At 34.7% G+C, this 25,250-nt stretch overlaps 1 protein-coding gene across 1 annotated transcript; it reads right to left on the reverse strand.

The window, feature by feature from the left end:
- Positions 1–1,207: 1,207 nt before the first annotated feature.
- LOC145670712 (uncharacterized) lies at positions 1,208–21,165 on the reverse strand. The gene is made up of 4 exons (XM_081739496.1): positions 21,083–21,165; positions 14,198–14,353; positions 11,854–12,015; positions 1,208–1,475 (listed from the first exon to the last, which is right to left on the reverse strand). Exons 1-4 carry the CDS (start codon positions 21,149–21,151, stop codon positions 1,266–1,268), a joined length of 597 nt encoding a protein of 198 aa, XP_081595622.1. The 5' UTR covers positions 21,152–21,165; the 3' UTR covers positions 1,208–1,265.
- Between the last annotated feature and the right edge of the window lie 4,085 nt (positions 21,166–25,250).

Consider the following 25,250-nt stretch of genomic DNA (forward strand, 5'->3'; position numbering starts at 1 on the left):
CATGTCTCAAGTGGGTATTTTGACTTAAAAATTGGCCTTTTATTTTCTCTAACAATTCATTAAATGTTGCTATCAACATATGAATATAATTTTTAAAAACTTCGTTTAATCACTTCTTACGTCACTAAATAATAGCACAAACGCACCAGGTTTTTGAATCTTGAAGAAATGATCCCAGTTTCTTCCTCTCTGCCTTCGCCTTTTAGTTTTTAAGCAGAAACTGTGCAAATATAATACACTACCTCGATCATCCATACTGTCTCTATCGTAAAAATGACAAATCAGTTTGGCCAGCAAAATAGCTACCGTGATGTTCACGACAAAAGCCGTATGTTTCACGACACGACTTTTGTGCACACGCCGCGGGACTGACCAGGTAATAATAAACATTTATGTGAGTGGTTGGGAGTTTTCTCTTTGTAATATTTTCTTAGTCACAACAATCTATTTATTTATTTATTTATTTATATTGTTATACATCTTCTCGCAGAAGTAGCGTGACAGACGAGCGAATGCGAAAAGGACGAACGACAAAACAGCTACTCCAGGCGTAAAAATAATCGGCCTTGCACTATATGTTTACTTTATACGTATACCATTCTGCCGCGAGCCAAAAATGCTCATATATGTATACTTATAATCAACCATATTGCTTATCGGACTTTTTTAATAATTGGAAAAGGTACGTTTATAAATAGTTTTAAAAGGCACATAAAAATGAGAAAACAGGCTGATAATGTTGTATTCTGTAGTACTAAGTTTATATTTCAAGAAAATAATTATTTCGTTGCAGGTTTATACACATTTATTTTATAAAAAATCGAAAAACATCGCAAACCCAGCCGACTAAAAGAAAACATCGCAGCAACGGGCTCCAACTCGAATGTGTTAAAATCTGCAGTGCACAGCAAATGACGCAAAGGGGGTAATGCAGTCTTGAGGAAAACCAGAGAACATGAACCCAAGGAGAGAGTATTATTGATGGAAAGATGGGTCAGGCGAAAATGATAGATTGATAAGTTGCTCTGCAAACTTACAAAAGTTTAGGAAAACTAATCATTTGTCTACAAGACTTACACAAAACTTACTTACCATTAAAAAAGAATCTGGATGAGTAACATTTTAGAAGAACGTTTAAAATAAATAAACAACAAGTAGTAAATTAAAACAAGTTTATTACAGATCTGTGCCATTATAAGATTCTACTTTCCATCTTTAGTTAATGGAAGTAGAATGCGAAGTATATTTTGCATGCAGGTTATTCTTCATTTTCTACCTTTCTTCCTTCCTCGGACACTTTTCTGTTTCTCTTCTGCAATGTTGAACTCAAAATGTGCACATCCAAGCTCTTTATCACCTTCATCGAAAGGAAGAGTTTTTATTATCCAATAGCCTTGAGATGCTCTAAGCTTCTTTTCAGCTTCTTCTTCATCTCCAAACAACTTTACGGGAAAATTCTCCAAAAGATATGATCCCTATAATTAGATACAACTTTCACTATGGGGGTATGCTTTCTTTAAGAGCCTGCCTTACTAAAAATAATACGAAATTTACCATTTTTCTTTTGCTTGTTTATTCATCAGTGAAAGGAGATAATGAAATGTAACGTACCCCAATGTCATAGATAATGCTATTCTACAACAGAAAATATGAACCTGAAGAATGTTCAGTGTTACCATCCATAGAAATTACAGTGTTGCCAGAAAAATAATTTCCCTAAAATCTAAGTTAAGGCAGCGAGTAGAGGACTGAACTCAACTGCATTTGATTACGTATTATGTTGTTTTGGTTTCCTGTGTTGTTTTGGTTTACCATTTAAGAAAATGGTAAATTTCGTATTATTTTTAGTAAGGTAGGCTCTTAAGGAGAAATTCGGAAAATATTATCTTACTCAAAAATGATCACTTTTATAAAACGACTAAGATTAATCTGGTAATACTAATAAAAATTAATTACTCATTGTAGATAACGCTATGCAATCTGAGGAAAATACAAAATAAAACGACTAAAAGTTTTACGAAAGATTTCTTCTATCGCAACACTACGTCCATATCTTATTTATTTCGATGTCACATCTCAAACTACTATCGTTTACGTTTCAAATACAGTAATACAAATGAAAATTAAATTACAAATATTACTTTTGAGTATTTGTATTTATTTGGCATCCAAGAAAATTATGTATTAAATATATATTGAAGCTGACGATTAAGGATAATATTATAGGACAGTAATAGTACAATATTTCGCTATACACATTTACAATATTCAATGATTTCACTTCATAGGATTGCTTTAATATAAAATTCGAGCTTTTATAATCTGGAATAAGTTGATTTGTTAAAGACGATACTATATAAATTTACCAAATATCTTAATTTCACTTATTAATACAGTGATTTTCTTTTATTCTCGCTCAATGATTGATACAGGAGGTTGAGTCCCGTATATGTGTTCAAGTTTCAATTTCATACCATTCACCCCATGTCTACCGACTGGTTTGATGATCAGCACAATCTGCAGCCAGCAATACTGTTTCACTGTCTTAAATATGACATAAATGTAACAGACACCTTAAATGAACACGTTTTGAAAGAAATATATATCGTGACACTATTCAGTGTCTAGTTTTCAAAATAATTTCAAAGGAAATGTGTGTTCTCGACTATTGCTAAGAACATAATTAACGCATGTAAAAACAAAGAGGTTCCAACTACTAGTCACTCAGGAATAGGTAATGACTGACAACTGTTCGGTGTAGTGACTTCATGTCTATCTCAGATATTACGACGAGTGTCTCCACGAAATTTTTCTTCTTCTTTGTGTTACGGGCACATTTGTCCAAGGGATCTGTGAACTCATAAGTACATCGTTGATAGCGATATACCAATGCAGATTCTAATGTGTGCGTCAGGTCTATGATAAACAGAAGTTCATCCATATGCAATGCATCTTTCACAATGTGATTTACGGTCGTAGCGAGATACTACTATAATTAAAGATTCATTACTCATCTAACGGTAAGAGCTGTAAAATCAACTATGAAAATGGTCAGCAACGGACACTGAGACCCACTTATACAGCTCTGCTTCGTCCATACGTAAATATCATAAACTAAGTCCATTTGCACCAAAACAAGGTCTAATGAATACGTACATCTCATTTTATGTTTATATTCTGAAACTAGTGAGTATCACCATATACCAGTTCCATTAATTTTTGGTGCATTGGTCTAATAAAGAAAACATTTTTCTGCGTCGTGTAATCAATCTTCGGGGTGCGGAAAGCCTCTGAGTAGAATGGTATACGACTCATCTTCATGTGTTTCGTAGAAGCGGTAATTCCAAAACAGAGAAATTGTTGAGGCACATGTAGTCAAGTTGGAGAAACACATGGTGAAGCATCGTAAATTTTCCTTAGGTGATTTTGAGTGAAATTAGAGTATATACCTTAGGTATTTTCTAGTAGAGAAAAAGTGTATTATAGTACGAGATTGCAAAAATCAAGTAATACCAAGGTGTTCAAAATGTAATTCTTATAGCGTTGGTATTGACCGTGTTTTGAAACGCGAAATGTGATATAAAATCACTAAGAGCCATTAGTGCTTTCTTAAGTATATTTTTTAAAGGTAGAATACCGCGCATACCAGATAAGAACTTTTAAAATACTGAATTGCAACTCGAAACAAAATCAGTCTCAAGATAGCTCACAATGCCTAAATTTACATATACCTTTCTGTCACCATGGGACGAAATAAAATCATAGCTACATTATTATTATTATTATTATTATTATTATTATTATTATTATTATTATTATTATTATTATTATTATTATTATATTACTAATATATTGATGTTAGATACGTTTCACAGTAAGAATTGAAATAAGTACACAGGATTTATATACAAAGAGAACGTCGACTTAAATTATGATGGATATTGTGATTGCGTTGTAAAGGAAAATATGAGTTAATTTGAAGAGAGAGAGAGAGAGAGAGAAATAACTAAAATTTAGATGTTGAGAGAAAGGAGCGAAAGACTAAAATTTAAAAAAAAAAACGCTCTTTCACTCAACAGAAAAGAAAACGGTCGGAGACGGGTTATAGAACATTTGATATTTTAACTTCAAAGTTGATGTAATTCGATTCTACACATCTTACTAAGTCTACACGCTAAATTTCAACTTGCGCGAATGAAGGGATCCAAAGTTATGTGCGGTCAAAATTTTGCCATATATATATATATATATATATATATATATATATATATATATATATATATATATATATATATATATATATATAAATTTTTTACATGAAATTTCGAATTGCGCAAACTAAGCCCAGTCGGGTGTTAACAGGGGGTCATTTTCCAAACTGCTATAATATTCAGCTTATAAATTTCAATAGAAAATGAGTTCACGTTTTGGCAAGTCGGCTTTGATGATGCATAGAAAATTGAAGTTTGTGTAGATTTACCAGCGCTGTTGTTTAAAGCTATTGTTGTTCGCGTGATTATAGAAAACTAATACTGTTCTGAGAGACATCATATACCGACCACACTCTATTTTCATTATACCTATTGTAGCTCGTTTTTTCAATAATGGAAAAGTGGCCAGAACTAGAAGGCATTGATGAATTTCAATTATTACTTCAAGTATGAAGAAGATGCATTTGCATTCCTTGAAAAATATAATCTTATTGCGACAAGAGAAAACACTGAAAAAGTGAATCCGATAGATATCCGATAGATATACAAAAGATAAAGATAATTACAAAATTGGCTTTGTTTTCATCTGCAGTAAAGGAAAATGCCCAAGAAATGAAAGATGTAAATCGCGTAAGAAACTAGCAGAAAACGATGTACTTAAGAATGTAATACTCCAATCAATCCACTCTCGAACACTATTTTCCTAAACCTCTCTATACTTTGCGAAAAATTTTGATCCCAATAACTTTGGATTCCTTTGTTCGCGCAAGTTGAAACTTGGTCCGTAGCCTAAGTAAGAAGTGTATAATCGAATAACGTCAATTTTGAAGTCAAAATATCAAAAGTCCTACAACCCGTCTCCGACCAAGAAAATTAATACTATCTACAATATATACACTTAAGAAATGTAAATTATTTACGTTGTACACAACGTAATTTTCACTACATGCGATGTTTATTTACATGAGTTTGGAGAAAATGAAAAGCACGAGATGAACACAGAAACAGAAAGAAAAGTTTTCAAAGCGCTGATAGTTGAATGTTAACTTAAACTAGGATGCTGAAGTAAACTATGCACCAAACACGATACCCTACAACGATAACGTTGTATATTGTATATCGTTACTAATCAGGGTATAAGTGCTATATTTACAAGCACTAGCCACAAGATAGAAGAAAAAGAAGAAAAGAAATGAAATGAAATGAAATCTTTGAGTTTTACGTCCCACGGTTATGCCGGTAAAGAAGAAAAGAAAGAATGTAAGTTATATTTTGTAGATTGATCGACATATTTTTGTTAATACGGTGCTATGGTAGTTGTTGCCAAGGAAATGATTATGAGATATAATTGTGTAAGTCGCCACAATAGTTATGTCTATAATTTTCAATTGTGCAGTAAAATACGTTATTATCGTCAAATATAGAGTTGTGTGTATTCTAAACGGGTGTATGGTTCTTCAAGCTAGTATCTTTAATATGGCGTAGTAGCCAAAATACATGAAAATATATGTACGAACCGAGGCATAGTGTGGTTATGTTATAACCCTTTTAGAATGATTCAATATTTAGTTATTTGAAATAACATATAATTTAAGGGAGAACGTTAATTGGTTTGCATACGGGATCAATTTTGTAACACAACTTCGAAGCTGTATTTAGAATAATTTTTGAAGTTCATCGAAAAACAGGAAAGGCTTGCTCAGTAAACAAAACCAAACCAAGTACTAAGATGTATTTTAGGATTCTATGCTTTTGTCTTCAGGTCCTTGATTTCATATTAAGTACAGTAAAAACTCCTTATTCGCGCTCCTTTCATTCGCGTTTTCACTATTCGCGGATTAAAAAAAGACGACCCAATACCTATATTCGCGGCTAAAGATTTCTTTATTCGCGTATCTATCGCCGCTGTATTGGTTCGGACTTTGACTTAAGCCGCCTTCGCCGCGATCGGTGTTTTTGAGAATGTAAAGAAACAGAATAAAAGCAACCTTATTACTCAATAAATAAAGTATATTTTTAAATTCCGCCACATTATTAGACGTTCCGTCCTTTGGCAAGGGCCGGTTTGCGTGTTTTATTGTTTCGTCTTTCCATTCGTTACAAAAATTGTGATCGAGTAACACGTCTCTACCGCTGTTTTCTTAATTTATACAGTAATGTCAACTAAAAACAATGAGAAACGAGTTTCGACACGAAAAAAATCTGTTACCGCTTAAAGTAAAAATACAGAGCGTTCAAAAAGTCCCTATACACCTGAATTGTCACATATTCAAAGCAACGAGAAAATAATTTTACTCAAAATTTATTATATTTTATGAAATAAAAGCACTATATACAGGGCGAAGCATATACACACACATTTTAACACACATTTTCACAGCAAATGTTGGAAATGTCCCCCATGAGCCTCCAAACATGCTTGCACACGTTTCATCTTGTTCTCAAATACTCTCACAAGTTGTTCACGTGGAATGCTATAAGCAAAATCTCGAATAGGTGTTTCGAGTTCTTGTAGCGTGTGGGGGTTCCCTTTATAAACAGAATTCTTTTCATAACCCCAGAAGTAAAAATCCGGAGGAGACAAGTCAGGAGACCGAGGTGGCCACAATCCCTTTGAAATTATTCGATCTCCAAAAACCTCTTGCAGTAATCTCATGGATTGGCGAGCTGTATGTGCTGTAGCGCCATCTTGTTGTATCCAAGCGTTACGGATTTCGTCTTCCCTTAGTTCTCCCATGAACTGGTAAATAATTTCACAATAACGAGTTGAATCTATTGTTTGTCTGAAAAATATGGGGCCAACTATTCTTCTTCTGGATATTGCAATCCACACCCCTACCTTCTGGACATGCAGAGGAACTTCATGTATGACATATGGGTTTTCTGCACACCACAAACATGAGTTCTGGGCATTGACGTAACCTGATAAAAGGAACCAGGCCTCATCAGTAAAAAAAAAAAAAAGAAAAAAAACACTATCCAAAACATCGTCAGACTTGTCCATAACAAACCGTGTAAACCATTCACAATACTGCACTCGTTTTACCCTGTCGGGAGGAAGTAACTGCTGCACCGCTCTCACCTTATACGGGATAAGACGCAGTTTCTTACGAACCGCCCTTTGTGCCATACCAACACTTATTGCTTCTTCCTGGGCAAGTTTTCGAAGTGGTTTATGGGGGCAACGTTGCATTGCATCCGATATGTGTAGTATTTTTTCTTCATCGAGCACTGATGGTCTACCACTTCGATCATAGTTCATTACCGATCCAATGTCTCTAAATTTATCGATCAGTGTCCTTCAGTGTGACGATTCGGAACAGGTGTATCCGGAAACCTAGCTGCAAACTTATCTTTGACTGTCTGTCTGTACTAACCTTGTTCACGGAACACATGTTCAACCAGGAAAATTCGTTGTTCCAAAGTAAACACCATTGTTTCAGAGACCACTAACTAGATGCAACAATCACTTCAACGTCACATTGCCGACTGAAATCTAAGAAAGGAACTTCACGCAAGGCGATAATATAGCAGTGTTGCAAACCTTCGCATAAAATTTTATTTCATGTGACTTTGAATGCGACTTTGACCTGCCACGATTCAGGTGTATAGAGACTTTTGGAACGCTCTGTAGAAATGCCTGATCGTTTACGCCTTGGAGAGTCGTTTGCATCCATATCACGCTCATTCAATGTCAACGAATCAACTTTACGATCGATAAAAAAAAATCCGAAGATAAAATAAGGTCGTCTGTAGCTTCAACTTCACTGTCAGCAAAAATTGTTCGTGATCCAGCAATAGAAAAAATGGAAGTGGCGTTGTCATTATGGATCGAAGACCGCAACTAAAAAAAGATGCCCCTGAGTAGTCCAATGGTCCGGGAGAGGGCAAAGCGTCTTTACGCTCATTTTAAAGAACCTGATGGTAGATGTAGTGGCGAATGTACAGATGGAGGATTTCAAGCATCGGAAGGTTGGCTCAATAAATTTAAGGTGAGACAATCATTGCATAACATTAAAATCGTTGGAGAAGCTGCATCTCCAGGCACTGCTGCAGCAGAACGATGTCCAGAAGAATTTGCAAACTTAGTGGCTGATGGAGGATACAAACCTGAGCAAGTATTTAATGCAGACGAAACTGCATTATTTTGGAAGAGAATATCAAACAAAACATTCATTTCTAATAGCGAAAAGTCTGCTCCTGGATTTAAGGCAGCAAAGGATAGAGTTACACTGCTGCTATGATCTAATGCATCTGGAGATTGTGTCATTAAACCACTGATGTTTTACAGATCGTTAAATCCTCGGGCTTTAAAAAATCAAAACAAGGAGGACCTGCCAGTGTTTTGGCGTGCTAAAGAGAAAGCGTGGGTTACAAGCGCTATTTTTTGGGACTGGTTTCGGAATTGTTTTGTTTCTGAAGTTGAAACTTATTTTTAAAAAAACAGAATTTAGACTTTAAAGCAGTTCTAGTTTTGGACAATGCACCAGGTCATCCTCGCGAACTTGAAACTATGCATTCATATATAAAAGTGACATTTTTACCTCCCAACACGAAGGCTTTGCTTCAACCTATGGACCAAGGAATAATCCAGGCCTTTAAGCTTTATTACATTAGACGAACCTTCAAAATCGTATTGGATAATATGAAATGTAATCCTGATATGAATGTTATGGAATGCTGGAAGAAATTTGACATAGCAAAATGCATCGTAAACATAAAAGAATGATTGGAAGAACTGAAGCCACACACATTGAAGTCATGCTGGAAAAAACTGTGGCCTGCTCTGACTGCGGAAAATGACGAAGAATGTGTGCAAATTCAATCTTTGACTGCAAACATAGCCGAAATTGGGAATGGAATAGGACGAGATGGGTTCGAACAGATAGAATCAAGTGACATTCAGGAATTGCTTGAATCGCAAAATGAAGATTTGAGTGAAACCAACTTGGAGGAAATGTTAAATTCAGAGCCCATTGAAGAAGAGGCTTCAACAAGCACTGGAAACGTGACATTTAATTTGAAAAATCTTAGTGAAAGTTTAAGAATGACACATGAGCTTTGTGATTTATTTATGAAAGTTGATCCGTCTATGGAACGAAGTCTTATTTTTAAGAGGCAAATTGCTAATGCCACTGCGGAATATCAGTCTGAATGGAAGGAGGTTTTAAAAACTGCCAAGCAAGAAAAAAATACAAAATTCTTCAAACCATTGCCTAAGCCTGAAGATAATAATTAATCAATATGGTCAAAAACTTCAATTACAGTAAATTGATTTTTTATATATGTATTTGTTTTTTTTTTTTTGTTTTGTTTTGTCACTAGGAACGTATCTCCTATAATCCCATATAAACTACCATTCCGTATTCACGGTTTCTGTATTCGCGGCATATTTATGGAACATATACCCCGCGAATAAAGAGCTTTTACTGTATAACTGATAATTTATAAAGACTGCATTATATGGTATTGTTATACATTTTTTTAAAAATTTTATATTCAAATAAAATCGTTAGATCACCCCTTTACCTATAGATATAAAAAGAAAACATACATTTGTTACCACAAATTTGAAATTAACCTACAGCAAGTAAAGTGTAACTTAAACATACTTGGTAAACAATTAATGCAAATAAGCAGTTCCCACATTACTTTGCTTTGTACTTACTACTACTGCGATAAAAAAACTGCTCACTGTTAAATTTAAATGCAGCATTTTAATTAAATGATACTTAATTTCTTGTCTATGAAACTAGAACTTAAACTCTGGATCTTTGAAAAACACAATATCTTATAGAGATTTTATGCTGCTTAGCATTTGTGTTTCCTTGGGAAATAGGGATTTTAAGATTTTAAGAAATCCTCATTTGTACTTCGACGAAACGAGTATTATTTCCATTTTTTTTGAACACACAATTGTTACTTTTCAAACTCATTTGAATTTCCGCCACGTTTATAGCACTGTAGTAACATCAACCTTCCTGAAAGCTTTAGAATATATAATATAATCTGGCCCTTGATTTGTTCACTCCACCAGAAGAAACATATCGAAATTCTAAAAATAGCTATTTAGGAAATAAACTTCAATTTCCATGCAAATTAGTTCCAACTATTAAATAATTCAGTGAAGAATTACGTTACAGTCTTCTGCTTGGATGCATTCAAAATTGCTTCGAACAATTGCTCTGAATGCTTTCATAAGTTAAAAAACAATTCTAAATATTCAAGTTGTCTTTTCAAACTGCTGTCATAAATTCTTCTGCTATACTAAGAACAATTATTACGAGGTTCGTTTGCCTTCTTGTTTCATGGAAAGTAATGGCGATACATAAATAACAGCAGCACAGCTAAACAGAGCAATATTTCAGCTACAGACCGTCACTTTTTCACATAGTTCCCACCATTCGTTATGCACTTTTACCAAAGATGAACCAGAGCCTGCTTGCCACGTTTGTAAAAATCAGAACCAGCAGAGACTAACCACTTCTTTACAACTTTGACAGCAGCTTCCGAGTCTGGATTCCGGCTCATAGTGATGACACCACGTCTCATCTCTAGTGACGATGCTACCCAGAAAATTGTCAATTTGAGCCTCGTATTGGTCCAGTAGGTCCCGATAAATTTAAATTCGCTGAGTTTTGTGATCCTTTTTAAACATCCACGGCACCCATCTCGCAATGACTTTGCGATAACCAAGATGTTCCAGCATTTTCCCAAGCTATTACAGCGGAAATTGAGCTTCGTTCACAATTCTTTGTTCGTTATCTCGCGATCAGCACGGATGAGGTGATCCAAACGCTCTTCATTGCGAGGGATGACAGTTGTGCAGGGTCGACGAAGTCGTGATTTGTCATGAACACCCTTTTCACCAATTGGAAAATGCCGTACCTATCGCCTCACATTGTTCACGTCTATTGTTTGGTGTCCATAAACCTTTACGAAACGTCAATGGATTTCAATGAACGCAATTCCTTCAGGAGTGAGGAATTGTTTCATACGCACGTCCATATCAGGCTCCATTTTGGAACACTCCTATGCTGGCGCCAACTACCGCAGAACAACGGGACCAATTGCAAATAAAAGAGGAAGGTTCAAGCATTCGCACTATAGCAACAACAACTGGCACGGACACACAAAGTCAACACAAAAAATGGGAGGCATTAATTTCGGAACGACCCTCTTATAATAAAAGAAAGTATTTAAAGCTACTTACCCTAAACTCGACAGCAAACGTAGTGTCTACTATCTACTTGAGAAAGAAATACGATGGACTGTTTGGTTCAAAAATTTCGATCTTCAACTTCTGCTAAATAACTACTAGTAAAATGATTTATATGATTACTACAAAAGATATGATTTATTTGTTCCAATATTTATCACCATAGAGAAAACGCCGTAATAGAAGTGGAGAAATATTCTTAGTATGAGTTACGTAACCATCTTTCGCAGAACCACAGGACAGCAGGATCCCATCTTTGACTTCATTCCCTATTATGATCGGGAAAGGCAGTTTTACTGCTTTCGGTTTTAGTATTGAATTAGCATAATTTTAAATTCTACAATAGTTTCAGAGTAAACGAAATCACTTCATTTTGAATTAAAGTTATGTTTCATATATATATTTGAAATCAAGTGCATTTACCTTCGCTATGGGACATTCATTGACAGTTTCCAACTTTTGCATTCCTTCTGCGACAATTTCATCATTCAACAGAAAGTTACATAGTTCTTCCTGGACCAGTTCTGGATAATTTTCGCATGTTCGTTTCTCATCGGTTTTACATTTTGTTATATGTACTTTCACCTAAAAAAAAATAATAAACCTCTTATTTTAATTTCAAATTCAAAATATTTAAGCAATTACTCTAACAAATCCCAAGAAAGTGTCAAACTAAATTTAATAAGACATTTCTGAAAATAACATTATAACTTCTCTAATGCCTTACATAAATATAAATATTTGATTTAATGATATTAAGACCAAATATATTGAATCCGTTAAATATCTCTAACACGGAAGCAATTTTCGAAATACACAGCTGTTCGTCAAAATTGCAAAATCAGGATATACATCTGTGAGCGGAGTAAAATGTATGCTACAGTTTAATTACTATACAATAATGCAAAACTTAAGTTTGCCATGAAAGCTGTACTTGTAGCAAATATAGAATCTATGCATGACGTATAGAATAAAAGGAACAGCGTTAAATGTATTCGTAACAAATCGTTAGTCACACTTAGTGTACGAGTCTACAACACTTTGCTGCTCCTGTACTAGAAACTTGACGAACAAGCTAAAGATTAACAACATCTTATACACATCTAATATTTGACATGTGATGTGATCATACAGGGAAGGAAAAAGCAGTAGCCATCGTCCATAGAAGCAGTCTTACACACTTTAACTCCATGTATTCGGACTTTCCGCTGCTGACATACAACGTCGAGAGTTGTGAAGAGAGGTTTTGGTCTCAATTGCGAGAACGTGTCTCATGTTGCACTCACTAGACGGTTTTTAATCAATTTTGACCATAAGTTATCGTGTAGTGTAACAATTGTACTACACGCCATTAAACCTGCTATTCGCACACTATGAATTACAGAACAATTTAGTCTGAAATGCTGCGGCTATGAGACACCATTATAGACCTACTGAATGTGTCACAAATTCTGCAATTTTATCACTCAGTACACCAGCAACGGTACTCGTGCGTCTACTATAACCTGGTGTATATGTGGTTCTGGGTCAACGAAAATTGTACATGCTGTCAAACAAACATTCAGCAAGCAACACCGAACCGTCTACGTTGAAAACTACACACCCATTACCATGTCCCAGAGTCCAGCTAAAACTGTGGTCGGCGCTGTCTGATCTGTCTATGTTTATATTGCACAATATACTGGCCATTTGTTACTCCATATGCTTCTATTCACATCACTACTTTTTCCATACACATATCACTAGAAGAGCTGCATTCCTGTATGCTCAAGGATTTTGCTGCCAGAGATATCTTCTCCAGTAACAAGATGTGATGATATCAACTATAATGAATTCATTGAAACCTACATAATAGTCTATTTATAAAACGAATAGTCTTATTTATAAAGTTGTAGCAAGAATTTCAACAAATAATTTTTTTTGTCGAAGTAATGATGACTGCATTCGATTTGAGTTTAGTTTAAATTTAATACTCTCTTCAGCACGAAAGTTTTATGAGATGTGGATACACAGTCTAAATTAAGACTCAAATCATTTGAGGCCGTACAAGGAACAAAAATCATACTCTTAATATGTTATAATGTACAAGGAAGTCAATTAAGAACTTCTGCTCTTACGTCTTATAATGCTTAAACGGCTAAAGTTTTGAACTCCTTGGGATCAACTAGTCTTACTTAAAATCAACTACAAATCAAATACATATACTTTTACATACATAAAGTAGACAGATGCTTCCAAACTATAATCTAAACTTCAAAGAAACGCTGTAGACTTCAAATGTCCCTAATTGTAATGGAAGAACTTGATTTGTATTATTAGGAATTCGGAAATATTTTTATTTCCGTGTATTCGGCATATGTGAAAACCATCAATTATGTCTCTTTGGCTATCATATTACACAGGGAAGTAAGGAAGGAAGCAACTGTTAGGTTTATGACTTTTATGTTAGATATGGCCCCGATCTTTGTCATGTGAGAATGAGGAAAGTTTTACTCCGAATGGCTGGTCTGAGAAGACCTTTACACTTTTTCTACCGAGAATCGAATTCAGGATTGCTCTACCAAAAGTGAAAGTATTAACGACTACGCTACGTGGGTGACTTCAATTGTTACAGTACGGCATGGTACAATATATAATATATTTTTATCTTTTATATCCATTTTGTAAATTGAGATTAACCTAAAGAAGTATTTGTGATAAATGAAATCAAACAAAGAAATAGCAAGGTATTAGTAAAAGTTAACTCAATCTTTTAAATGATACTTACAAATTTAACATTGTCAATGTCAACTTCTGTTGTAACTGATGCATTAATTTCCATAAGGTTAGGATTAACCATCCATGCGGACACATCTTGGAATGCCATATAGGTACCATCATATCCTTCACATTGCTCTACTACTTTTAGGTCGATTACGATGGGCTGTTAATAAATTGAAGCGATATAGTGGAATACTAGATAGTAGTTAAGACATACATTAATATGACTAATTTCACATATTTATTGTTGCCTATATTTCTTCAAACAGGGTAACTACAATAAATTTATAAAATCTAACTTTGTATTCATCTTTACTGAACTTAATTATATATTGTGCTCCATAATTTAAAATATATTCAACGATGATATACCAAGTACATTTCTTTGTCGATAGATTATTTCTTTGTGGAGACTTACAAACAAATATTTTCGCTAAAGCTTTCTGCTGTTTATATTGAATTATCGAAACAAGGATATTAATCTTTAAAATACTATGGGGAATATCAGAATAATTAGATAAGACAAACATTAATTACTATAATTAACTTGAAATTGAATATACAATATATGGGAAGTCTTTATTTTGGCCACTTCATTCATTTTTTTCGATTCTTGGATTCAGTGATTTGTTTTTTCGGTTCCGATGCCCCAGCTGCGTATCGATAAGTAGGACCGCTTTAAAAGAGTATAGTGTGGTAGAGTAGAACAAGATAGGGGCAAGCAGGGTAGGAGTAGGAACGGATTATCTTAAGGTTAGGGAAGTTTTGTCACACTTTTACAAAATTGTGCGGAACTGAAAGAACAAATCAGTGAATCGACGAATGGAAGAAAATAAATGAAATGGCCAAAGTAAAGACTTGACCAATATATGAAGTGAAAACATAAAATGGTTTATATGATTATGATTTTCCCAAAACTTCAAATCTTGATGTGATGATACAGAGTATTCTGAAAAGAATATATGAGTGTATGAAATCAATAAACTAAAGGTTCAAGAAACTGAATGTTTATGCATATATAAACTTTTATCTGAATCGATGATAGTGATTTAATCACTTATAATAAAACCTTACGTATTTGAACCGATATACGGTGTAAAAATGTATTGTCTTATAAAGAAAGTACAATATATTGTCTTATAAAGAAAGTAATTGTATTAATATTTGTAGATAACATAAAATGAACGGAGTGGTCGAAAATATTGTTTACCCTGATTGTAATTTTAAATACATCGTGTGTTCTTTCTTTAAAATCATTTAATCATCGTAATAATTAAAAACAATTTAAATTTGGATTGCAAAGGATTAATAAGGATCAAGAAAATATTGATTAGATGGTTGAAAGACACGATTTTGAATACTAATTTGTAACTTCAATCGTATTTATTCTACAATTTTGTTCTTGCAGGTTATCAACTTTTTCGACCACATCCCTTACATAAAGGCAATATTAACACCAGAGGTGCTACTTTTTGCGACTTACGTACATATGTGAGTAATGAAGAAATATTTTCAAAAAAGTTTGCATTCCTTATTTTAAATGCGAGCTGATCTCTGCTGCTACTATTATATTTTCTAATTTCACTATCACGCAGTCCGTGTCAAGTGAATTACACGTCGGCACCCAAATTACATTGCGTACGTAACGATCAGTTTATCTGTGTGTTCGTCTATGTGTACCGCGTACTTTCATGAGTGTGGGTGGGGTGGATCATTTATCTGAATACGCCCTCATAGCTTTTATATCAACAAATAAAAATAGCCTAGAATTTTGTATCATGTAAATGTTGGCAGGAGGACACTATTGTACATAGTCCATTATATTAGCAGGTTAACTGCGTTGCCAAAACAGTATAAAGCGGAATTTTTTGAAATTGCAGTATGTCAGGTTATTAATCATTTCAAATATGCATGTAAAACGAAAACTTGTAATATTTTTCTATTCAGTCTTTTAAACTAATTTCGCGACGTTATCACAAACATCCAAATTTTGGAGTCATTTTTCAGCATTAATAACGTAAGTAGTAGTTGAGAAAGAACATACATTGAACGTGCTTTAGGGTCCAATTCTGTAATCATGATATAACGAATTTCAATCCAATAGAAGCAAAATTACAAAGGAGTTTTGACTTTTTTTCTTTTCAAAACACTTTATTCCGAAAAAATGCTCAAATACAAGAAAGTGCCTCATACAATTTCAAAGATGGTTTTTAATAGATGTAAAACCTATACTGCTTTATAAAGCAATTTGATATCTCAAACAGCTCTCGAGTTATGTAAACGTTGGTAAGGTTTGCAACATTGCTAAAAAAAATTATGTAATTACATCTACCAAAAAGTGTTGTAACATTATACAAGTAGAGCATATCGTCAATTATTTCAAGAAAGTTCCCACAAATATGTAATTTTAAACAATTCAGCCATCTTTATTTCCATATTTCTGTAACGGTTTGAGATGTCAAATTGCTGTAAACGGTACCATGATTTTTATTTTATTTGAGATTTATATACTGAATTGGATGTACTAATTATTTTGATACTTTTTTTTAAATAAAGACCGTTAGGAAATGTTAAATTTTCACTTCCTTGTAATTTTTTTTATTTTTTCGACATAGATCATATGATGAGCACACTATTTGACACTAAGATGCTTTGAATATAGATCGCTTCATTCGTCTAACTTATGTTATTCTATGGTCGACGCCTCTAACACTTTGTTGACTTTGGATGTTCGTGGTATTGCAGCGTCCTAAGTTCGCAAAATTGAATAACATGTGTAGTATTATACGAGGGACTGTCAAAAAGTTCTCGGAATGTTGTAGTTTTTTTTTTTTCATTTATGATGCAATCACAATGACTCTTTCACAGTACAGTCTATAGGTTGCCTAATTATGAATTTGACAAGTGTTATCAGGTCATAACAGGCAGTGTACAGAACGGAGGAGGTATGGTTATCAGTTCGCAATTTCGCAGATTGAACATTTCACAAACGTAAGCTAATGTACAAATTAGAAAAAATCTGCTACAGAGACTTTGGAAAAGTTAAAAACAGTTTATCACTGTAGAAATTTTGGCTCTTTCTAGAGCTACCCGTTACTGCACGTGGAAGAGATCAAACCCAATGCGACTGGTAAACTTCGGAAAATACCGAAAGAGGACTTTCGTCGGTGTATCCAGCAACCACACGAGCGGTGGAGCACGTATGTGTGTTCCGGAGGCGTCTACTTACAACGCAATTAAACAAATGTGTACTCTTATTGTCGTAATAAAGAGCTACAACAAAATTCCGTGAAATTTTTGACTGTTCCTCGTATATTTATGTTTAACATGTAGATTTGAAATATGAAATGAAATAACACAGTCCTATTTGAAATATTTATCCTGGATTGACAACACTGTGAATCTGGTTATATTGCATAGTGTGTCAAGAAATGTCTCTCGATATTTAGATAGTGCGAAACTCGAGTTTTGTATGCAATATTTTGTTAGTTATAAGGGAGTTTCAAAGTAAATGGTCCACCCATTTTGTATATATTAGCTGAAATGCCCGTTCTTCGCACTGGAAGAGAAGGTTTATAGGATTTTTTTGAACCCTCTTAAGGATGCTCATTTGAATGAAAGCATAATGCTAAAAAAAATAGGTTTCATTTTCCTCAGAGATTTTAAGGAGCCTCATAATGGCTAAGCAGTTAGCATGAGCGCCTTTGGCGTGGGAGAACCGGGCTCGATGGTACTGATCTCATGTTAATCTTTAGGTTGATGTCTCATATAGTTTCGCTACTGGAAGAGACACTAAATACAAATTCAAATAAAGTTAAAAAGTTTAAAAATTTATCTCATTACGATACGCCATTTAATAAAAGTGACATGAAAAAATCTTAGTTGCACGTAGGCACTAACTATGATACAAAATACGTTTTGATCGGGTCAATCGGTTTACCATGATGCGGTTAAAAACAACAGAAAACGTGGATAACAGTTTGAAGAACATAATTACAGAGAATGACCCATTCCTCCCTTAAGGAGATAAAAATTAAACAAGAAGGGAACACGTGTTCCCTTATAGAGGAATTTATATACCAAGTTTCATCTTCCTACCTTCATGAGTTTGTGATATACTGTAATTTCTGACGCAAAATTGTTAATCTATTCCAACCCCAATATTACACGCCCTGTAATTTATGTAACATAATAAGAACCTAGCTCAAGACAAGTACTATCTTCAAAAATTCGTTTTAAATTTTTCAAAGCGTTTCCACGTACCTAAGTAATGAAATCACAAGCAACCATCAACATTGCTGTAAATATGAACAAATCAATTATAGAAAATGCACTTCCCTTCCTTGAAAATTAAATTTTCAAAAACATTTGGACATATGACTTGAATTTTTACAGGGGAATGTACATACCGAGATTCATTTCCCTAGCATGATGGGCTCGTGACTTACGGTACATTTTTTCATAAATTTTCAACCTTCTCTCCATCTACCTAGAATCAAAGTAACAGTACTCAACCAGCTCAAACGACAAACACCGTGTGCGTGGGTTTTCTCGGGGTTCTCCCGTTTCCTCCCACTTTCTTCATTCCACCATTCCATTCATTACTCGTTATCACCGTCTCCTTTAGCCTAACCGGCATAACCGTGGGACGTAAAACTCAAAATTTCATTTCATTTCATTTCACCCAGCTCAAAATAGGAACTAAGTACGAGGAGGTATCGTAAAGTTTTAATTATCCCCAGGAAGTTATTAAGATATAGTGATGAAATTTTGTCTGTGTTATATATGGTTCTTATATGCATGATGCTAACGAAAAATATCTCTTAACGAGTGTTATTTTTTTACAGGGTGTGCCAAAAGGAACTACAGTGAGAGATGGATAAGATGAGGCTCGCGGTGTGATAAAGTTCCGGCATTTGATGGGTAATAAAGTCAGATAAATTCATAACGGGATGAAGACTGTGTACGGCGATGATTGTCCACCTTATGACACCATTGTAAAGTGGAAAAGGAAATTTTAAACTGGTCATACATCCCTCACCGACGACCCAAGAACCGGAACATCATCCCTGATCGATGATGTGTCCACGGTAAAGAAAGTGTAGTAATTAATCGTCGAAGACAGACGTGTAACCATCCAAACTATTATGAATGAGATTGGTCTCAGTTATGGTAGTGTGTGGAAAATTATCCATAACGAACTTTACATGTGTAACGTAACTGCTCACTGGGTTCCTCGTTTACGGACTCCTTTTCAGAAGCAAGCACGGAGTGACCTTCCCTAACAGACATTGAGCTGTTAGAAGGGAATGAAGAGGATTTTTTCGGTAGTCTGATAACCATACATGAAACGTAGATATATCAATATGATCTGAAGATGAAATCCATGAACTTGCAGTGGAAGCATGCTGACTCTCCCTCCCAAAAAGGAAAAAGTGCAAAAGTCAGGGGGAGGTCCTACTGTCCGTTGTTGGGATTCTCGTGGGGTAATCCAAACAGATCACCTCGTGAAAGGACAAACTGTCAATAAGAAAAACTGCAGCAATCTCCTGGAGAAATTGCGCGATTCTGTGAAAACGAAACACAGCGGCATGTTCCCGAAAGGCGTTCTTCTTCTAGCTGAGAATATACCAGCTCATTCATCTTAAATTGCTGTCGACAAAGCAAGTGCGTGTGGCTTCCAGGTAATGCAGCATCCGCCTTATTCTTCCGACCTCGCACCCAGTGACTTTTTCTTGTTTCTCCAAATGAAGAATCCGTTCCGTTGTCACCATTTTGATAAAGCAGATGACGTCATTCATGAGGTTGAAGAGTGGTCTAAAGCACAATCTTCAGACTTCTACGGCATTCGTAAAGTGAAGGAACGCTGAGATAAATGTGTAAATCTGAGTGGTGACTACATACTGAGGAGATAACAATTACAAATCACAACAACTCCTGTATCTTGATGTTTATTACTTTGATATTTAAAACTTCATGATACACCCTCGTATATTCCAAAATTTGATTCTAAGTCTTTAGTCGTTTCCCCATGATGCGGTCACAAACACGATTCTTTTTATTTATATACAGGACGGACCTTTAACTTAATACGTATTATAACTCATAAATCAATGTATATATAACGTTCAAATTTCGTACCATGTAAATATCAATAAGAGGACATTCCTTGGCATGGTTTGCAATACAACTAGGTTAACAGGCTGCCAATCTAGCATAGAGATTTTATGTTTTGAAATTGCGATAGGCCAGGTAATTACATGCTTACAATCTACGCATTAAACCTAAAACGTTACAACGCAACATTCAGTATGCAGTATTGCAAACTAAATGAACTATTGAGCACTTCACTTTAGGTGTTAAGTGCATCGTCAGCTTCACTTGCGTTACTACTGCTATAGAAGTAACCGAATTTTATATGTTTGTGATGGTTCTGTCCTTAGATTAAAACACTGACTAACATATATAATATTATAAGTTTTTGTTTGACATGTTTATTTGAAATAAATTATAACCTGACGTGGTATCTTAAAAATTTAGCTTTAATTGTGGTTGGCGATACTGTTAAGCTAATGGTGTCAGAGATTATGTCAAACAATGTGACATCGGCTATATACAATTTTTTGGCCTTGTTCTACATTATTTTAAAAGTAACAGGCGGCATACCAGTTAAATAAACATTCCTGTTTGTGTATATATAGGATGCAGATGCAATTTCACAAATTCCTTTTTATAAAACGTTTTGTTTTGTCGTTACGCTTAAAATTAGAGAATGTTTTACAAATTTAACTTGGCTGTATATGGACCACCATTATCTCCTAAATATTGTTTCACGTGCCTCACCAAATTACGATACACTAATAATGCATTAATTAGTTTTGGTGATACTTACCGGAACCTCCTGTGACCGTATTCCTTGGCAGAAGGTAATGACAGCAAGCAATCTTAAGTACAATTTCATAGTAAGCAAGCAAGAATAGTTTCACTGGGAAAAATATCTAAAAAGTAACAAGTAACATTTGCAAGTTATGAAATAATTAAACGATAACAACAAGTTTAAATTTTAGAACAGTCCATATTTCGTTAATGTCACGGAAGCATCCTGTCTATTAGCACATTTCCTTTAAGGGAAGCACGTGTTCCCAGATATTTCATGCAACGTTACATGGAAAAATTGCAAGGTTACTTATACAATTGTCTGTGTGGTAGAATGGCCAATCATTATACGGTCAACAAATAAAATTTAATCTTAGTTATACTACCAGCATACAATAGCAATACACAATAGCAATATATGCGTGATTTTTATTTATATTTTCTACATTATTATAGAATGTATTGTTCACATGAAAATACTTGGTAACGTTTCCGTCCGGAAGTAAGTACTGCAGCTTTATCAAATTGTAACGCAATAATGAAATTTTAGAATGACATGTCATTATCAGTAATATGCTATCATCGCATGAACGAACCGAGACCAGTTTTGCTTATTTTGGAAATATTTCAAGTTTAAGATAACTATCTCAAAGTGTTTACAGAGCTTAAAATTTCATGTTCACATATAAGATGGGCAGGAATGAACTCCCTATTGCAACTTATTTATACCTTTTTCAATACTTAACATTTTATTATGACACAAGAATCATTTTGTTTCTTGCTATAATAGAATTGTTATACATTGCGAAAATTCCACATGTACATCATAATTAGCTACCAGATTTCGTTATGTTTGAAACAAACTTCTGAACATACCCCAACGATACGTTTGCAAAAACTTGCAGAATTCGCTCCTCCAATTCGTCAAGAATTTTTAGTTTTGTAACATAAACTTCCTTTTTTCGCCTATCCTCAAAGAAAGAAATCGTAAGGCATTAGGTCAGTACTCCTTGCTAGGCATTCAATGCGGCCGCGACGTCCCAAACTTCGTCCGGGAAATTTTGTGTCGTTCCATGCACGGATAAGACGTGGGAAATAAGGTAGACCCCTATCTTGAATATAGATTAGGTCGTTGTAAATGTCTCACATGGGTACAATATCGTGAACACAATCTTGAAGCAAAACGAGATACTGTTACGCATTCATTGTGTCCCAAATAACGTATAAACCTTAACTTCCGTGAATGTAATGTTGCACCACACTGCGACCTTTGGGACTTTATTCAACAAATATCCTAGGATCCTCTCATGCCCAATAATAACAATTGTGATGGTTATCAACCAACTGAGCATGAAAGTGGATTTATCTGACCACAATAACTTTATATTACCGAAAGGATCGGACTAGTTTTCATACCAAGGAACCATCATCTCATTATACTCCAACCGATAATGATAGACTTCCGATGATATTCCTGCAATAGTGTTGTGTCTATGGGCAGAAACTCAACTGTTCCCTCCGAACAGCTCGGATTGTGTGTCGGGTTAATTAATTTTCCAGAGACGTCTGCCTTTGTGAATTCTAAGGACTTCCAGTGAACATTTCCTGAATCACTTGCACATTTTTCCTCCGTCCCGAATGTTGAGGGGCGACCGCGTTTCCCAATATCAGTTGATTTCATCTATTAGCTTCGAATGACAAATCCTTGTTGTATTTGCATTTATCAAAACTCGAGGTCTACTCATACTTAGTCTCTATCTCAGTACATATACCATCGACTGCCATACTTTGTACCGAGACGTCAGATTAGTCTGTTCACCACTAATAACAGCAGTGACGAAAATAAAATATCGTATGAATCTACGGTGTATTATTGTAAGAAGCAGCATGTTTTTTTCTCTGTTTAATGAACATTGGTTAAGTTTTAAGAAAGTTATAAGCAATTTTCAATAAGGAGTTAATTTCCACCCACCCATAAAGTACGGAGCATCGTGCAATTTTAGTGTCTATTTTAGACGCAGTATACCCTACTCGCACCATCTTCTTGAACTGCTATGCTTTTAAAACATTTACCATTAGTTTCGAATAAACATTTCGTTGTCCTCGTTTAGTAGACTACAGAACGTAATTTCTGATTTTGTTGCTATTTCTATCTCGAATCTATATGTTAGAACAAATATACGTTGCCTCAAAGGCATTTGGATAGTATTTTATGTATTATCTGTCAGGAAAGTAAATGTACACCTATTTTTCGAGTCTGGCATTCCTGCTCTCCATCCGTGGAGAGTATGAGAATTAAATCAATCAAATGTTTACTGAGGGGCAAAAAGAAAAGTTTAATCTGAATAAGACATTGTAGAGGGACACAAGCTGTGAATACGAATAGTGCATAGTGTAAATAAAGGACGACACCAAAAGAGAAAGCCAGAAACAGCTGTTAAACTTAGAAAAAGAGTAAAAATTGTTGAAGTGGGAACATAAAACACAAATACAACAAATACGCCGACAACTAAACGATCACCATGCCATGATCTTGGTGTATTGGTTAAGGTGCTGGCTTACAAATGCAAAGGTCGCTAGTTCGAATCTTCGGTGAGGACTTTTTTTAAAAATTTTTGTTAACAATACATGCAGCTCATGAGAGATGGTAAAAGAGGTCGTATTTAGTCTTTCGTAGCAATTATTATTGGTAATGTTTAGTTCTGATAATACTTTTTGTCTTTGCGTATTGCTTTTATTCTTTTCTTCATTTCAAAAGACAAGAATATCCGAACAAATGCCACCAAAATTCCTCATATTTTGAATGTAAACGCCATTTGCAATTAGTAAAGAATAAAAATTGAACGTTCCGATGTAGCTGCAAAAAGTAAAAAGAAAAACATGGAAGTGGAGTGTTCGAATCCATACTCATGGTAATTAAAAATACAATTTCTACATGCCTTACACCTCCCGACCACGTTTCTACGTTAGCAAGTAGGAGGTTTGTGTTTAGATTACGCTGGTCAATACGTTTTGCAAAGGGGCCCGGTTTAGCTCTGACGCACCACAGGTGCGAGAAGAGAGCAAAACACTTTCTCTCTCCCTCTGTGTGTCTATTTATCTATCTATCTGTATATATATAACGGTATTTGTGAATGCCATAACCACCCTAATTTTCAGCGGATTGAGACGAAACTTGGCACAAACATTAATTGTTGAAATATCTTGAGGAGTTCGTTAACCAGAATAATCAGATGAAAATGTTCAAAATGGCGGCCCTTCAAACTCTCCAAAATTTCCAAGGGAACCAAATTTCGACCATAAATAGGTATTAAGAAAGTTTGAATAACTTTTTCTCTTTTACTGAAATATTTGTGTGCACAGACTTATTGAAATATTGGACCCGATTAATCGGATAAAGAAGGTTCACGCCCTTTCGCTGCGGTCAGGCTTTTTTTTTTTTTTTTTTTTTGCAGGAGGGGGGTTATTTTCGTATCGGAACAAGATGATTGTTAGTGATGATATGAAATTACACATTGAAAGTGAAGTAACTTGTGAAACGTGTTATTTGAAAGAATAATATAATAAATGTGCTTTCGCCTAACACAGAGAACTGTAAATCACGTATTTCGAGTTTGGGGGCGTAAATGGCGAGAAATGTTATTTGATTTGCTTTTTAGTAACACATTGCATTGCAAATAAAGGTAGACAACATTAGTGGTAAGTAAAATAATAATAATAATAATAATCATAATAATAATAATAATAATAATAATAATAATAATAATAATAATAATAATAATAATAATAATAATAATAATAATAATAGGTGTTGTTTGTGGCAAGGCAATATCTTCCTCAATTCTTCTTCAAACGTAATAATTGTAACGCCATATCTCCCCTACAAACAAAATATTAGCAATTTATATCGAGAGAACGGGAAATTGTAGAGTGATGGGAGCAACGTTGGACAGTATGCACTCATAGTAATCAGAAAAATAAGCGATTTCAATGCAAAATGAACGAAGAGTCATTGTCATGGGTAGTCATGGAACCACGGCAGAGCCCTCTTTAGGCAAAATGTCGATAACTTATATCGAGAGAACAGGAGGTGATAGTGAGATGGGACCAACGTTGGACACCGTGGACCCATAAGGCGCATCGAAAAAAATTAGGGGGGGGGGCGCCAGCCAGCCTTACTTATT

This window comes from Thermobia domestica, chromosome 14 (assembly GCF_964235325.1).
Source record: "Thermobia domestica chromosome 14, izTheDome1.hap1.1, whole genome shotgun sequence".
NCBI classification, from domain to species: Eukaryota; Metazoa; Arthropoda; class Insecta; order Zygentoma; family Lepismatidae; genus Thermobia; species Thermobia domestica.

Bases quoted from the DNA above. Each gene is read 5' to 3' on its own strand.
- LOC145670712 (XM_081739496.1), bottom strand. From the start codon at position 21,151: ATGAAATTGTACTTAAGATTGCTTGCTGTCATTACCTTCTGCCAAGGA. The intron at 12,016-14,197 runs GTAAGTATCATT...ATTTTTTTTTAG, and splicing joins ACATTGACAATGTTAAATTT to GTGAAAGTACATATAACAAA. The intron at 1,476-11,853 runs GTAAATGCACTT...ATCTAATTATAG, and splicing joins ATGAATGTCCCATAGCGAAG to GGATCATATCTTTTGGAGAA.